This window comes from Diceros bicornis, chromosome 21, assembly GCF_020826845.1.
Source record: "Diceros bicornis minor isolate mBicDic1 chromosome 21, mDicBic1.mat.cur, whole genome shotgun sequence".
Classification (NCBI taxonomy): Eukaryota; Metazoa; Chordata; class Mammalia; order Perissodactyla; family Rhinocerotidae; genus Diceros; species Diceros bicornis.
Genome location: NC_080760.1, coordinates 51,598,850 through 51,615,860, shown reverse-complemented (window position 1 = coordinate 51,615,860; position 17,011 = coordinate 51,598,850). Strand labels below are relative to the sequence as shown.

Here is a 17,011-nt window from a genome sequence, read left to right as displayed (position 1 = left end):
GCCCACAGGTCCACACACACAGTCAACACAGTCCTGCCCCGTGTGCGTGCCTCGACCTCCCGAAGTGGACCCAGTCTCTCCATGGCGGGAGCCCCACACACTCCATCACCGCCCCACACTCTTCACCTGCTCCTTGTGCACACCCTGCCCCGCTCAAGTCGGCTCAGTTGCCAGGCTGCAGAGAATCCAGTCACCAATCTATGCAGGCCCACACGTTGCCTGAGGGCTTGTTGTTGTGTGGGGCCAGTCTAGGGTGGGATGCCTGCCCTGGCTGAACTGGATTAAATCGGTGCTGTAGCGGGTGGGGCAGACCTGGGCTAGCAGGCCTCAGGGATAACTCCAATGGCGTCTGTGTCAGCATACCCACACCAGGCCACAACAATGGCCGCCCCCAATGTCCCAGTCCCTGGAGAGGTCTCACTTCTCACTGAGATGCACTCAGGGTCTATTAGGTGAGTCTCTTTTCACCACAGCACTGTGTGCCTTTCTTTCTGGTGATTTTAGGATGCTTTCTGAAATGGGTGAGTTTGCGCGCGGGCCCTTTAAGAGCCGGTTTCAGTTTCTTTGTGAACCAGCTTTTCTTGGGGTACTCCCCAATGTTTTAGTAGCCGGCAAAGTCAGATATTATGCCACTGGTCTCGGTTGTGCTGGGTCCACAAAATGCCCACAGCGGGGGCGCTCCCCAGCTCAGGGCCCCGCGACTCCAGGGGGCTGCGTATCTTTGGGCTGCTCCCGGCAGCCGTGAAGCTGGCGGCTTGTGAAGGCGACATTTTTCCTCTCCAGAAGGGAGTTTCTGCCTCTTCCACCTCAATTAGGATTGTCCGTTGTTGCAGGAGTTCCTTTTATCCAGTTTTCAGTTCTGTCTCAGGGGTAATTTTTCCACAAGTAGTTGTAAATTGGCTGTGTCCACGGGAGGAGGTGAGTTCCGAGTCTGCTTACGCCGCCATCTTCACACTGTGTCCAAAAGACTAGTCTTAAAATGTCTTTTCTTCTGACTATTTACTCTGACATTAAACACAAGATCCATGATTTTCTTTCTGGGTAGAAAAGAAGGAAAGAAATTAATTTTCCAGCAGAAGAAGAAATTAATGGAAAAAGTAGATGAATGTCAAGGGAAAGATTAGTTCTCCTGGAAACAAAAAAAACATTTAGAACACAGACACAGATAAAAGGCTATGTAGGCCCTTGGAAACTTTCATGTGGTTCTCACAAAGGAATAAAGCCAAAAGAGAGTGAAGACCGAGGGCATTCTTAATGAATTCATCACTTTTTATTCATTAAAAATTTAAAGTTGATAAATACCACTTAAAGTAATAAGTGAAATTCGTTATATATAATAAACTGATACTTGAATACTTGATGCATAGTGAATCTGGCTGGTGCTGAGTTTCTATAAATATCAAAATTTAGTGATTGTCCCTGAGCTATTCATTAAACTTCAAAAGTCAATGAATAATGAATAGGAAATCCATTTGTTCATTAACTTGAGAAATGAGACATATCTCCCTCCCCTGTTACGTCTCTGATTAATTTGGCTCTGAAACAAGTGAGCAGGTCCATAAACAATCCCTGGGGCTAAATCTGGCACAGGAACCACCACTTTTCTTTTCTCAGAAGGAATGCAAGCCTGTCTGTCCTCATTCTGTTAGAACCTGCCTGGCAAAGGGAGGCTGCCTGGGGCTTCCTTTTAGTGGATTTTTCTGCAGTGAGGAGTCTGGGACTGTTTTTGTAATACAATCACAGAACGTGCCCCTTGGGCAGGGTTTTAGTGGAGGCTGGTCACTTTTCCAGAAGCCATTTGCTATCATTAAGGTACTCCAGCAGCAGAAACATCCACATGGATAAGGAGCAGGGGTTTCTTCCAGCGACAGCCACCAGAATTCCAATCCGGGTCATCTCTGGCGACTTTGTTTATATTTATTACTGCATTAGATGCTCCCATGACTTTGACCTGATTTTGTTTTATCAAAAAATTCCTCCATTCATGCATCTATTTATTGGCCCATCCATTCATCTATCATCCATTTAATAAAAGCAAATATTTGTAGAGTACCTGCTATGCAGAGATACCACTCTGAGCACTATGAGCAGAGCCTTGGACAAGGCAAGCAAGATCTTTGCTCCAAGGAATTTACATTCGAGTGGGAGCAAGTAACCAAAGAAATGAGCCAGACAATTCACATGGTGATGGGTGCAATGAAGAACACACAGAGGGAAATGGGTTAGACGGGGAAGACGGAATACAGATTTTGGAGCATTATGTGAAAGAGCCAGAAGAGCAGAAGTGAGAAAAAGTTTCAAGAGAAATCAGTCCCTTTCTCCCCTCTTCAGCCAAGCCAAAGAGAAGAAGGAAAAGAGAGGGAGGGAGAAGAAGAGGGAGAGACAGAGAGACCATAGAAGTAACTGGGGAAAGTGAAAGAAAGAGAGATGGGGGAGAGAAGCGAATAGTCATTGCAAGTCTTTTATGATTAAGCACCTGACACATTCTCTCCTTTAATTATTACAAACTCAGGAAGAGAAAATAGAATCTCAGAGAGAGAAAGTGGTTGCTCAAGGCCAGACTAGCAGGGAGAAACTGAAGTGGGAAAAGATTTTCAAAGAAAGGAGAAAGAAATAAGGGAGAAAGGGAGAGAAAGAGAAGTGAGAAGAGAAAGGAGGTGAGGGGATGGGCAAGGATTTGAAGAGGAACAGGAAATGGGAAGAGAGAGGGAGAAGGAGAGAGGGAGGGAGAGAAAGAGGGAGGGAAGTAGAGAGAGGGAGAGAGAGAGAAGGAGAGAGAGGGAAGGAGGGAGAGAGAGAATTGAAAGGAGAGTAAAGCGGGAGACTGTAGAGAGAGAAAGACAAGGGAAAATGCCAGAGGTGACTGTTATTTGGGTGGAGATGGGAGAATAAGAGAGGAGCAAATGAGAGATGGAAAGGGAGAGAGAGAGAGGGTTGTTAAAAATTAAGGAAGAAAGAAAAATCGAGATAGCCAAGGAGGCCTAGAGAATGGAGCAATGAGGTCAGAAAGTAAGGGAGAGAGAGATGAAGAGGAAAATAGCAACCAACCAGAAAGCCAGAGAACTGGAGATAGCAAAGCCCGGGAGGGCACAGGAGCTTCAGGCCTCATTAGAAATTCCTGGGAAATTGGGGCCACCTCTATTCCTGTGGTCCTTTCCTCTCCTCTTCCTACGTTCTTTCTAGGCACCCTTTCCCAGCCTTCCCTTTGCCCCTAAGCAGGACCCCCTCACCTCCTTGGGCGTCTGGGTTAGGCTACATCTCCAGGCAACCCCTGGCCCACCAGACCACATGGCAGCTGTGAGGTGGAGTCAGGCAAAGCCTTGGGTGCTTGGAGCACCTGTCCAATTGGAGATTTTCCTGTCAGAGGAGCCTTTGCTTGGGTGGGAATGATTCATCGTCCACACTAGTGCGTCCTTTCTCCAGCCCAAAGGCTCACCTAGCCTTTTACTTACTGGTTGGTGATTATCTTTCTCCATCAACTTGGATTTAACTTTGTCTACTGTTTGTTCACTGCTGTATCTGTAACATGGAGAACAGCACCTGGAGTGTGACTGGGGCTTGGTAATTAGTGTGGAATAAACAAGAGGCAATTCTTTCCAACGCTTTGGATTTGAGTTTCCTCATCTATAAAAGGAGTTGGATAACATGGTCTCTAGGGTGACTTTCAGCTGGAATATTCCATCCCATTCCATTTGTGGTAGGCAGAATTCTGATCCCCTCTGACCACCCTATGACCCACCATGTCACCTCCCCTTGATTGTGAAGGGACCTGTTACTTGATTCTAGCCAACAGAATATGGCAAAGACGACGAGATAACATGGCAGTGACTATTCACATTGCTTAGCAGAGGTAAAGGGGTTTCACAGATGTGATTAGGGTCCCTAATAGGTTGACTTTAAACTAATCAAAGGGGAGATTATTCTGGGTGTACATGACCCAATCGAGTGAGCCCTTTAAAAGAAGGTCTAGATGTCAGATACTTGATCTCCTGGTGACCTTGAAGAAGCAAGGTCTCCAGAGCTGTGAGGAAATGAATTCTCCCAACCACCTGAAGGAATTTGAAAGTGGATCCTTCCAACAAGAAGACAGCCCAGTCACACTTTGATTTTAGTCCTATGGGATGCTGAGCTTATGACCATTCTACTAACTTCTGGGGCTGTGATATAACAAATGGGTAGCATTTTAATCCTCTACATTTGTGGTAATCTGTTATGCAGCAATAGGAAAGTAACATACCATTCCATTCCAGCCCTTCCACTGCAGAAGAGAAAGGAGAAGCCTATTTCCCAGTGCATGTCAGAAGGAGGGAGCTGTGATGACTAGCCCTGTCAAAGGAGGATATTGGCTTCAGTGGCAGCAGGCACATTGTACATCCAGAAATACACGGGTTCCTCAAAATACGATTTAACCCGGTCCTGGGACACACAGTTATGACCAATTATCATTTTGCGCTGTTAGAGATGATTTAAGAATGCAGATTTTTGTTTAGTGATAGTTGATAGACCATGATAAAACATTTAATTTTCCTGATTCTCAGTTTCCTCATCTGTTATAAAGAGAAAGAAAAGGAAAAAAAAAAAATAATGGTGTATTTTTTCTATGGCTGCCATAACAAATTGCCTTAAGTTTAGTGACTTAAAACAACACACATTTATCATCTCACATTTCTGCAGGTTAGAAGTCCTACACAGGCCTCATTGGCTAAAGTCAAGGTGTTAGCAGGCTGTGTTTTTACTGGAGGCTCTAGAGGAAAATCCATTTCCTTGCCTTTTCCAGCTTTTAGAGGCTGCCAACATTCCTTGGCTCACGGCCCTTCCAACATCTTCAAAGCCAGCAGCTGCTGGTGGAGTCCTTCTTACATCACATCACTCTGACCTTGCTTTCATGGTCGTGTCTCTTTCTCTGACTCTTCCACTTTTAAGAACTCTTGCAATTACTTTGGGCCCATCTAGATAATCTCCCTATTTTAAGGTCAGCTAATTAACAATCATAATTCCATCTGCAACTTTAATTTCCCATTTGCCGTGTAATCTTAACGTATTCACAGATTCAAGGGATTAGGATGTGGCCATCTTTGGGGGGCTATTATTCTGCCTACCACATCTTGCAGGATTGCTACAAGGACCGAACAAGATGTTGAGGGTAAAATGTCTTCTATGGTGTCTAGAGCATATCAAGGGACTAATAAATTGTAGCAGTTGTCATTGTTTGTTTCAAAATCGGATCTTCACAGTGAACTTGGGCAGCAGGCTGGACAGGTGTTATCTGCCTTATTTTACAGAAGAATAAATTGAAGATCAGAGAGGTGAGGAATCTTGCCCAGGGCTACCACCTAGCCAGCAAATGGAGAGATGGGATCTTTTTCAGATCTGCCTCAATAAATCTTGCCTTAGAATTCTAGGGCGGGATCAAATCAAAGGAAAGTTTTGAATGACATAGCAGTTTCTGGCTTTTAAGAAATGACAGCAAAGCCCCCAATTGTGCCTCTCTGCTGGGCTGTGCCAAAGCTCTAATGGAAGGCATTAGTCAAATTGGAAACAGGCTGTTCTCATTAACCACAGAGAAAAACCCTATTTCACGCCCAGATGGAAAGCATCTCGCTGTTCTCATCAAACTCTGCCCTTCTTGCCTGCAGTCTCACTTGGATTCATCCCTCCACCCTTTCCTCCTGGGGCGTTCACTGCTGACCCCATCAAGGGCATGCAGCTTGAATTTGGGAGGCACTCTGTGGCTCACAGTGGGGCTGAGTGTCAATGTCTCAGGGGCACTACCCAGTGGTGGCAGCAGATTATTGGAAGGATTTGGAGTGGTGGGGATGTGCCCATAGCTGGGACGTAGAAACTAGGGTTGGCTGATAGAAGGATGGATGGGGCCCCCTTAATAATAATAGACACTGGGAAGGAGAAGAGAAGACAAAATCATTAAGGTTTCCATTAAATACTTCTTGAATGCCATCTTGGGAGCTGAGCACTGGGGGTGTAGAGATGATAGGACCACACATTGGGCCTTAATGAGCTCACAGTCCAGTGGGCCAACAGATGTGCACATAGAAACCCACAGCAGTGCTGCTGGCCCTGCAGTAAGGCAAGGGGCCACCCATAAGTTCTCCTTGTATAGGTCAGAGGTGGAGGGGTGGGAAGGCACAAAAGCACACTGGACCTATCAACAGAACAATCCCTCTTAGTCTCATTCTGCCACAGACAATTATGTCATCTGAATCTCCAAGCTCCTCATACCTAAACTGGTTATAGTAGTAAGTGCCTGCAACATTGGCAAAATGTAAAAGAGATGTTGTCTGTGATCGCTCTAGAATCTAATATCATCCAAGATCTTGTTCTCTACTGAATCCCTAGGACTTAGAGCAGTGCCTGGCGTGTGGTAGACATTTAATAGGTAGTTCTCAAATGATGGGGTAAAATGAACCAACTTTGCAAACAACAAAATGCTGACCAAATGCAAAGGATTTTCTAAGTTTGAAAGAAAACTTTACATGCAAATATGTTCGCTCCATCCTTACTGAGAGCGGTAAAAAGTGGAAACAACTTATGGTGATGTTTAAATAAAATGGGCATATGCACTTGAGATATTTTGCAGGCAATAACGACTGTGTTCACAAACCTAAGCAAAGAGGGAGACGATGTTTATCTTATAAAGAAAAGTGAACTAACTACATGTAAAATGCTAAATCTCATATATACCATATTTTCACTGCTGGGTAAAAGAATAAATTCTACAAAGTTTCTTGTTAAAACCTATGAAGAGGAAAATCAAAGCATAAAGGGAAACATATTACATTAACAGAGTGTGTCTCTGGCTGGTAGGTGAGTAATTGTATTTTCTTCTTCCTGCTTTGATATAATTTCCAGATCCTTTTAAATGAGTATATATTACTTTTGGAATGGAACAAATAACAAACCCATTAAAATCCCTGCAATGTTTCTTATTACAGTGTGTGCAGTAAATATTTTCTTTGTGGTCGTCTAACTCGATGTTCTTATGCTGACTCATTGAAGATTGCACCTCCTTTACCAAGAAAATAAATCTACTTCGTGCTGTGGACTCATCACCTCTCAGCTAGAATTCTAATCACTAGCATTTGTCACTGTGTAATAGATGTTCTACACATCATCTCATTTGAGTCACAATATCCCTGTGGGGTTAACCTTCCTTTAATACCACGGTAACTACCTTATTTTGAGTCTTTCTCATGTCCCAGGTCCTGCCAAGCATTAATTATAAAGGCTTCATTAGATTCTTCCAACAACCATGTATACAGAGAATAGACTGATGCTCACAGAAGTTGTGACAAAGTCACTAAGCTAATTGGAAGTTGCGGGACAAGGATTTGAATCCAAACTTTTGTCTTATTTCATTCATTTATTTATTTATTCATCCATCATTCTTTCCTGTATAACTAATACATTTCCTGCTGTTTTAAAGAGTTGAATGCTTAGCACATTGACAGCCGTGTGAATTATATGACATAATCAAGGGAAGTGCTTGGTGAAGTGTAAGCCACCTGGGATGCAAGCCCCTCTTACCGGCTCAGCTCAGGCACCTGCAGTAATGTGGGCTGTGAGTATCTGCCTTTCATGAGTAGTAGAAAACGGTTCTGCTGAATAGCAAAGTGGGCTCTACCTTTAGAGGTTGTTCTTCACTGTTGAACGATACTTTTAGTAAAAATCAAGGTCACACACTGGAATGACTTTGAGCCTCACAAGGAAGTGTGAGGAATCTCAGCATAACCTGATCTTAGAGGTCCGTAGTCTGGTTCCCTTGGGAATCCTAGAACTCCCTTAGACCTGAGAACTAGATTCATTTAGTAGGATGTTCACGTGTTCCATAACCAGGTCCTCCCCATGCCTGCTTTGGGCTAGCCACTGAGCCAGCTGTTTATACCCACTCTTTTATTAAATTTCAACAGCCCTGCAAGGTAGGCATCATCCCCATTTTATAGATGAGGAAATCAAGGCTGAGAGAGGCAAAGTGACCTGTGCAGGGTGACATGGCCCTTAAGGGGCAGACTTGGTACCAGAGCCCATATCTGCTAGCTGCAAAGCTGCTGCTCTTTCCCTCACGCCAGGTGACCCCACCACATTCACTGCCCCGGGATCCTGTGACCACTGAAAGGCCGAGAAGGATGCTGAGCATGTCTCAAGGCACCTGGCACAGCCTTTGTTTTGATTTCACTTTCTTGAGCTTCCTGAGATTCGACCCTGAAACAGTGTTAAGAGCTGCCACTCTCCTGGCCTATTCTTGTCACTGTGGTTTAATTGTCATTGCTTGTTTGTTTGTTTGTTCCTTGAGAGGATGTGGCTGTAGGTCTTACATGTGAGGCTTTTAAATTTAATCTTGGTTGTTTGTTGTCGGCGTCCTTGCCTGCCTCTGTCAAGAACTCAGTTACACAGAACATCACCATCCCCTCCACGTTGACATTCATCCTCACTGCAGCCCTGGAAAGGACCTGGGAAGGTTCTAGGCACTGAAAATATTATAGTGCCTCACACGGCATTAAAAGAGAAACAGTAATAAACCATAAAATTAATGGAGAGAAGTCCCACGTGTTCTAATTCTGCTGCTATTTTAGAGCATTCAAATATAACATCTTTCCAAAAGAGCTTTTTTAAAAAATTATTTCTAATGTCTCTGCTGATATCCCAAGCATGAGGCTAGTGTTCTTATAATACTGAGTGATTCAATACAAATTAATCCAAAATTTTTCAGTATAATTACTCAATTATTGTTTTACTTGTCGTAGAATGTAGCTTAATAAATACACACATAACTCTCTCTCTCACACACACATGCACACACACACACACACACACACACGCACACACTTTGTCCAGAGCTTCTCTCTAAGGCCTTACTAAGGCCCAGAATGTAAGGTCAACCGCCTGCCCCATGCACCCTGTAAAGATCCTATAGAAGAAGGAAATGAGGCTAGTCTGTGATGACTTATTCTTTGCAATCCTAACAGTGTAATCCTAACAGCATCTGTTCTTTGGACATATGCTATGCGCTAGTCCTGGTACTAGGAATTTCACATTCCTCAGCTCATATAATCCACACAACTTGCATTAAAGAAAGTTTTTATTGTACTTTCTCACAGGTGAGAAAATTGCAACTCAGAGAGGCAAAGGATACTGCCCACCTCAAAGCAGATTTGTTGGTAAATAGAGGTCCTGAATGGGGCCTTCCTAACACCAGAACCACCCTCTTCTCTTTTAGTTCAGTGAACTCCTTCTGGCTCCTCTCTAGGTGCTCACACTTCATCTCTTTGGAGATTTATTCCATAGCACTAATCAGGGGCATCCCATGCGGCCTTCCTCTCTGTCTTCTATAGTATAAGAGGTTGGCAAACTTTTCCTGCAGAGAGCCAGAGGGTAAATATTTAATGCTCTGTGGGCCACACGGTCTCTATTGCAACTAGTCAACTCTGTCTTTGTAGCAAAAGCAACCATAGGCAATCCGCAAGTGAATAGGTGTGGCTGTGTTCCAATAAAGCTTTGTTTACAAAAACAGGCTTCCAGCCCATCATAGTTTGCCAACTTCTTTCTGGATGTGATCACGCAATAAAACTCCAGCTGATGAGATTGAGTGTGAGTCATGGTGTCAGGTTCCAATCCAAATGCCACCAGCTTGCACCATGTAGACAACACCACAGCTTATTCATGGTGGAGCATGAGCTGGGAGGATCCTGGATCCCTGAGATCTTTGTGGAGCAGAGCTGGACCACAAGCCCTGGAATCCTCCCCTCACCACTGCATGAATTTGAAAGAGAAATAACCTTGCCTCTTATAACCCACTGCCATTTTAGGTTTTCCTTCATTCACAGCTGAAACTGATCCTAATACACAAATTAAGCCAGATTCATAGTACATGTTTTATAGAACCTGATTTCTTCAGATCTTTTAAAAACCTAAAATGATGTTTCATCCATCTCCACCCTTTGTGCTCCCCACTTCATGGTTGTCCAAACTTCAGCTCAGCAATTTCACATTTTCTCAGGACCTTATAAGTTCCTTCCTTCCTTCCTTCCTTCCTTCCTTCCTTCCTTCCTTCCTTCCTTCCTTCCTTCCTTCCTTCCTACCACTCTTGAGCAAGTATTTATGTAACACCATAAGCTGAGCACTGCTGTAGGCATTGGGGGCATAATTATGAACTAGATTGGCAAGATCCATACTCCCACAGAGCTGCATCCCAGAAGTCTTAAGAGCTGACTCTTAATTTCTCTACAACTCTTGGACTTGTCTTCATTCATTCATTCATGTATTTATTTTAATTTTATTTTTTCATTTTCCTTTTCTTTTTAACTTTTTTTCTGTACCCCTTTTTGAAATCACTTTGCCTTCTGACCTGGGTTTGGCTCTAGCACACTGTGCTACCCAAGGATGGTCTCTTTATCTCTCTTGCCTTTACTCTCCATGCCTGTGATCTTCATAAAAGACAAACCAGAAAATGTCACTTATCTGCTCAAAATCTTCCAAGGACTTCCCAGCACACTAAGAATAAAATTTCCCAATCTATACCACAACCTATAAATGCCCTGCAGCGTTGGGCTAACGCAGTGCCTTGACATAACAGGTGCTCATTAAATATCAGTGTTGATGGGGGTGATGATGAGCTTAAACAAGATTATTCCCAAATCTGATACCTGAGATTCTACTTACCTTTTTTCTTTTCCTTCTTTTTTTTTTTTTTACTTTCCCACTCAGCTGGTGTCTGTGTGTGTATGGAGAAGAGGATGTAATTGGATGGAATAGGATGTCTTTTGGCCCAGCCACTCACTCCTCAGCTAGTGGTTAAGACATAGCGATGTAGTAGTAGCCAAATTCCAAAACTCGGGGTCACAGATAGAGATTCCACCCTTAGTGTCGAGCGTCTTGGGCAGGCCCTTACATTCGCTGAGTCAGTTTTCTTGCCTGTTAAGTGGGTATGGTGACAATTACTTCACATTGCTGGAGGAGTTGAGGAGACATTGCATGTATGGCACTTAGCACAGCGTCTAGCAAGAGTAGGTCCTCAACACATGCCCTCTGCACCTCTTCTGGCTCCGTTCCTGTCCTTTCATAGCTCTTCAAAGCCAAGACACAGCTTCTGAGGCTCTCTCCAGAATGCAGGTGCAGAGCGAGCTCCTCTCCAGCTCACCAGGTCAGGAGGTTGCAAAGGCCCCCTCCTTCACCGTGGAGTGAGCTGTGAGTCCCAGGTCAGCCTGAGAGAGAATTGGGTATGGGAAGTGCACATCAACCACAGGGCTGCAGGAATCAGCAAAGGCTATTCGTCCCTTCCATGTGTGAGGTTCTCCAGCAGATTTCCTGGAAGTGTATTGAGCAACGCATCATAAGCCAATCCGGCGCTCTGGCTGTCCTATAATTGTAGACATATGGAGGCAATCAGGCCACTTGTCTTCAAGATATCTCTGGGATGCAGTTGATTATTAGGGAAAGAGGGATGATAACTGCTTTCAGAAGCCAAGGCTATTGTTCTAGAGCTGCAGAGCATCTAAAGGGGAGAAATATCACCCTATGTTTGATTTTTTTCTTTCTTTATGATGAACTCACTGCACCAACCACTATATGGAGTAGTTTACATGCTTTGTATTGTTTTCTCCCCTCAACCTCTCTGTGATCTGGAAACTCAGTTTTCATATTAGAGATGAGAGGAGCTAAATTATAGCTTAGTGGTGAATAATGCACCTGTGCACTTCTCAAGACGCTCAAGGTCTCCAAGATTGTGGACAGGGTCCACTGGCCTTCCACTCCATCACATATATCCCCCTCTCCAAGAAAACCCAGCCTCATAGATCTAGAGGCCTAAGGGTTAGTGGGTGTGACACACACGTGGAAAGCCAATTCTTTGAGTTTCTTGCCGCAGGGACTGTTTGTTACCCATCTTTGCATCCCTAGTGCCTAGCACAGTGTTGAGGTTGATGCCAAGATTTCCATGCAAGGTCATGTAAGTTGACCACCATCCAGATCCAACAGTTGCCACTCATTATTATAGACCATGTAAAAGGTGCCCCCTAGAGCTGTGCAAGTCACAAGCTCTGTGACTGTATGCAGCATCCTTGAGTAGATGGTAACTATTGCTGTTATTGTCCTGTTGTTACCAATTGCTGACACTGCCTTGGGCATTGGGGATGGTAGAGGTGAGGTAGAACTTGGGTTTCTCGGGTTTGGCTGCGGTGTCAATGTTGATGACCCACTGTGACCCTGGCCAGTTTTGCCCTCCATTTAATTGGATCTGGATTCGGGGACCTTTCCTTGGCACCATCCAACAGAACATCTCCTGTCCATCTTAACGACTTTTAGCTGTGGTAAGAAGAGTGTCTGAGTATATGTATTAGTTTCCTACTGCTGCTTCAACAGATTACCACATAATTAGTGGCTTAAGACAACACAAATTTACTCTCTTACAATTCTGGAAGTCAGAGTCCAAAATGCTGTGTTCCTTTGGGAGGCTCCAGGGGAGAATCTACATCCTTTCCTTTTCCAGCTTCTAAAAGTCACCTGCATTTTTTGGCTCATGATCCCACATCAATCTGACCTCTGTTTCCATCATAACATCTTCTCTGACTCTGACTATCCTGCCACCCTCTTCTAATAAATCTTGTAATTACATTCGGCCCACTTAGATTGTCCAGAATAGTCTCCCCATCCTTAATTTAATCACATTTGCAACGCCCTTTTTGCCATATAGGGTAATCTATTCACAGGTTCTGGAAATCAGGGTATGGATATCTTTATGAGAAGGGCGTTATTCTGTCTACCACAGTGTGCATACTCCAAAGTAAACTCCTACTCACTCTGACTCAAACCAGAAGGCTCCACTTTGGCTGTTTCTTATATTCCACTTCCAAGTTAGATTTGGTTGAAGACAGTTCTGCAAAGGAAAAAAATAAGCTTGTTTGAAATGTCAGTTGTCCAGGTTACTTACAGCTCTGAGACTACAAAAGTCTCTTTTACTCAGAGGCTCAAGATTGTCTCTTCCATGAAGTCTTCTGTAGACTGAGCATCCCCTCGCCCCAGGCTTCTTCTCTAGAGAATCTGATTCAGTGGGTCTGGGACGGAGCATGCCCCTTCACATTTTAACAAGTGCTCACAGGGTTTCTTAGCATCAGGAGGGTTGAGAGGACACCTCTCATCACACTCTGCATCCATATCCTACCCTCTCTGAACCCCGCCTTCCTGCACACAACCTCCTAGAAGAGGAAGGGACAGGGATGTGGGGATGCATATACTGGGAACCTGCTGAACGTGGGACGTCATGCTATACATAAACAATTTCACCTAATCCTCAGGATGACCTGGAATATTGGCATCGTCATTTCCATTTGACAGAGCAGGGAGAGGAGGCACAGAGATGTTCTCCTCTGTCCTCCTCTTGTCCTAGTGCCATAGCTAGTAAAGAGTGGAGCTGGGATTACAGCTGGCTCTGTCCAAGGTAAGTCACACTCTCTTTCACTCCACAGAAAACGTAACAAAGATTTCACCGGAATCTATTCCTCAGCAAATAGACGTAGAACTGACTCACATGTAATGTGCTATAAAAGCTCTGCTACAGAACCCACTAGAGAGAATACATGAAATAAATCATTAGAAGGATGAGTCTGACTAATAAAGATAGACCATTTGTATAGTATCTGCTGAAATATGCCTTATTTTCCACTCAATTATTGTTTTCCTTTTAGCCCAAATTATTGGGAGACTTGTGTCAATTTTCCACTTTACTCATTGTATTTAAACATAGCCATGACTTGCTGTTGCTCTCAAAGGAAAATTGGGCAAAAAACAACCAAGCAGAGATTGGACCAGTCGTTTTTTGGAGAAATAGAAGGGCTGGTAAATGACGTAATTTCAGCCAAACCCAGTTCCTTGATTTTCACTCACAGAGTGAAGCAGCTTAACTGAAAGGATTATTTACAAATGGACAAAGAGGGAGTAATAGGTAGGAGCCTGATTAGAAATAACGGCAGGGAGTTGAGTTTCCTAAGCATGCAGTATAAATTTACTAGTATTTTATTAGAAAATTAAGAGAACAAATGCAGAATAATGTACCTTTAAAGCTAGCAGTTACAACCTTCTGGAGGGATTTCAAAAGAAGTCCTGGCATAACACAACCCTGTCAATTCAAGCTCATCCCAACCAGAAGTATATGAAGGAAACAATTTGCCAACACTTAGAAGCAAACAGAAAGTGACTGCACGTACTTTCAATGTCATACTGGAACTTTGTCTAACAGGTTCACCCAGGGGGTACTTAATTCTCTAGGGGATGTTTTCTTTGACTTACTATTCACCATTGATTAGGGTCCAGACCCTGAAGTTGAATGTTAATTTGCAGGTTTTTGCTAAGGAGGAACGTGAATGATTTCTTCCTGGTAAGGAAGATAACACAAAGCTCAAGATTTTATTGACTTATAGGACATTAACTGGTTTTGTCTCTAACTTAACAAATTTACTTCACATGAAATAAGTTTGTTCATACACACAGACACACACATGTGCACACATATATGAAATAAGATTGCTAGATTGTGTACATGTACATATGCATTTTTTTCTGTTTCTTAAATTCTTGTTTCAACTAGCCTTACTATCTTGCTGGTTTCCACATTAATGGGTTAAATACATCTTTGAAACGTGTTCATTTTACTTTAGTATAAGAGTGATTTTTCAACTTTTTTAAATAATATTTCAACAGGTAGGAGAAACCTGTTAATTTATAGGGCTAGGCAAGTGAATAAGTGCAGGAAGTAGACTAATGCAATAAAGAGTGGGGCGGTATCTGAATGATAATGCAGAGAGTATTTCTAGCCTAAAACTCTGCCACTTATCAATTCCAGCAGACAGTTGCCAAAGAGGATTGCCATCGGTTTTTCAGGAGAAGACGAATATCTGAATTTTCGTGTGAAATTTCCTTTGTAACCCAAAACAAACTGTCAGTTGGCTGATTTCTTCCTGTAATTCGCCAGTTTGTAACCTCTCCTCTAGTCCTTCTATATCTGCTAAATAGTTTTCCTTGCCTTACCTTCATGTGCATCCTCAGGGTTTCATAGTCGCAAGTTGGCCCACTTACCTCCACCTCCACCACCACCATACCAACCCTTGCTGTCGTAATCACCTGGGCTACTGCACTGCTTCCTAACTGGTGTAGCCACAGCCAGTCTTGGGCTCTTCCAGTCCTTTCTCCCTAATAGCCAAAGTGTTGTCTTCAAAAAGCAAATCTAATTATGTTCCTCTCTCCAACTCACTATTAAAACACTCAATGCCATCCCATTCCTCGTAGGATAAAGAATAAAACTCTTAACTTGGCCTTGAAGGGCCAGCCCTTCCCCAGAATCATTTCACACCACCATCCTAGCTCATTGTACTCTAGATGTGAGCTATCTTTGAGTTCCTCAAACATAGCAAAACCCATCCCACTGCAAGGCATTTGTCCCTACTCCTCTTATCATCTAGAATTCCCTTCCCCAACCACTGGTCCTCACTGACTTAGTTCCTACGCATTCTTTAGACTTAAGTTTAACAATCACTTCCTTTACTGAGCCTTCTTTACTTACTAAGTGTAGCAACTCACATATGGGACCTCAATACCTTTGATTAACATTTTAGTGGAAACCAGAAACCATAGTCTACATCAAAAGTTCATGAGAAAATCTGAAAGGATGAAAGGGCAAAGCATGAGTTTAGAAAGATAAGAGAGATAGACATAGAATTTTAATCCATATCTTATAATCTTAAAATTGAATGTCTATTTTCTAATAGGACAAAGAACTTTCTATAATATTCCAAGACTTAGTTTTAAAATTATCTTCAGATCCATTGACTTGTAACTTTAGACTATAAGAATTTATTTTATGAAAGTATAATTGTTATATTTTTTGTTGTAGAGAATTATTTTGTTCATTTCATATAAGCTATATTTGTCAAAAGAAGTTAAATTTGCTGTCCATCCTTGTAATAATTATCCTGCTCCCTAAACTCACTAATCTTACAATAAATTACTTAACATATATGAATTGCTCACTTCACAATAACATATAAACATTATTTGAAAGTATTCTTTACAGTATTAGGACTAGCGAGTGGTGGGGAGGAAAACTTTTCCCTTCTTCCCTTCTTGGTTCTTTGGCTGGCCTAATAATTAAATTGACATAGGATAAACAGGAGAAAACCAGATTTATTTTATATGTATGGGATCCCCACAAAGACATGAGAAGCCCCCTTACAGTCAGGTTATTGAGGTTTATATGCCATCCTGAGCTAAGGAGAAGAGGATGGGAGTCTAAGACTTCAAAGGGGAGGAAGAAGATTCATAGAGACATGGAAAGAGCCCTGTGGAGAAGTCTTTCTGATGTAAAAAAAAGTTACCTTTGGTAATGACTTTCTTCCTGGTACAGGCTCCCTATCTAAATTTTTTTAAGTAGTTAAAGGGGAGGTAAAAAGCTCTTCTTGAGTCAATTATTGGGCCTTGTTTGTATTCAGCTTGAAATAATCCACATGACAAAGTGGCACATTCTGGGGTGAACTGCCCTGAATCCTATCGCTAGTAAAAAGTAAATAGTCACTAACAGATTAGTACAAAATCTTATTATTCTACACTGAATAATTTCTTCTATCATTACTTTTCATTGTTCTTAGACTTCTCTGTTGTAACATCATATTTGATTAAAAAAACATACCCAAAACTTGAAAATAAGTCCAAGAGAATACAGCAAACCCTTACGATGTCACAATGGGGCATTGTTTAACAAGTGCATCCAAGGCTTATTTAATTATCTGGGGGAATTTACCTCTGTTTCATTTGGAAACTTGACATTTCTGCCTGTCCACTTGTCAACTTTCTCTAGTAATGATGCACATAATTTCTGTCCAGCAGAAAAGAGAATCTCAAATGTTGTGGTTTTATTGCTTGTAGAACATGAACCAGTTTTGTTGCTATTGCAGAAAATTTATTTCGGGCTGGACTTCCTGGGGCCCATTTTGCCCACCACAGGGAGAAAGTT

General features: G+C 42.7%; 1 protein-coding gene across 1 annotated transcript in view; it reads left to right on the top strand.

The window, feature by feature from the left end:
- The first annotated feature begins 334 nt into the window (after nucleotides 1–334).
- FAM135B (family with sequence similarity 135 member B) overlaps nucleotides 335–17,011 on the top strand; it is a 334,906-nt gene continuing 318,229 nt past the window's right edge. The window contains exon 1 of the mRNA XM_058564982.1: nucleotides 335–452. Within this exon, the coding sequence (XP_058420965.1) occupies nucleotides 343–452 (110 nt within the window). The 5' untranslated portion in view covers nucleotides 335–342. The remainder of the gene's footprint in view (nucleotides 453–17,011) is intronic.